The sequence below is a fragment of the Buceros rhinoceros genome, unplaced genomic scaffold (assembly GCF_000710305.1).
Source record: "Buceros rhinoceros silvestris isolate BGI_N320 unplaced genomic scaffold, ASM71030v1 scaffold24736, whole genome shotgun sequence".
Lineage (NCBI taxonomy): Eukaryota > Metazoa > Chordata > Aves > Bucerotiformes > Bucerotidae > Buceros > Buceros rhinoceros.
The window spans coordinates 7,377-7,981 of record NW_010417275.1 but is presented as its reverse complement, the minus strand read 5'-3'; the positions used below and the strand labels follow the sequence as shown (position 1 = coordinate 7,981).

The window sequence follows — 605 nt, the reverse complement described above, 5'->3', positions numbered from 1 at the left end:
CCAGGTCTGCGAAGGAAGCGAGTGAAGCCTCCGATCAGTCCAACTGCACCTCACCTGAGGCTTCCCCCAGCTCGGCGTCTTCCTGAAGGCAGGGGTTGCTCCCTGCAAATTCCCGCAGACCCCCACGCACGAACACGCACCTCCCCCGCACCGCCCCGGCCGCACACTCGCGGCGGAGCGAGGCCGCGCTTCCCTCCGGCCGCTCCCTCGGGCTCTGGCCGTCTCACACGGGTGGTACCAGCTCTCCCACTTCCATTTCTCTCTCTTAATTTATAGACCCTCTGTGAAACTCTGGACTCCGAAGGAGCAGCCGTGTCGCCGAATATCTTTAGCAATAGGCGTTTGTCTCAGGGACGTTTCTCCCTCTCCCTTCTCCCTCCCCCCTAGGAACTGCACTTTCAACTACAGAAACTTAAAACGAATTTAGTTTCAAAAATGTGCACAACGACTTTTGCCCGCAAGAATCCAACGTATGATGCATTTTTCCTCCCCGCGAGGTTGTAAAAAAGTTTTCGGTGTTTTTGGATATTGTTGTTTTGTTTCCCTTTCGTTTGCTGTATGTATATTTTGGAATGAGATCTGAGGCGCCCAGGATGCTGGAGGCC

At 54.7% G+C, this 605-nt stretch overlaps 1 protein-coding gene across 1 annotated transcript in view; it reads left to right on the top strand.

The window, feature by feature from the left end:
• HOXB1 (homeobox B1) overlaps positions 1-86 on the top strand; it is a gene marked incomplete at its 5' end in the record, with an annotated part of 1,622 nt that extends 1,536 nt beyond the window's left edge. The window contains one exon of the mRNA XM_010138158.1: positions 5-86. Within this exon, the coding sequence (XP_010136460.1) occupies positions 5-86 (82 nt within the window). The remainder of the gene's footprint in view (positions 1-4) is intronic.
• Between the last annotated feature and the right edge of the window lie 519 nt (positions 87-605).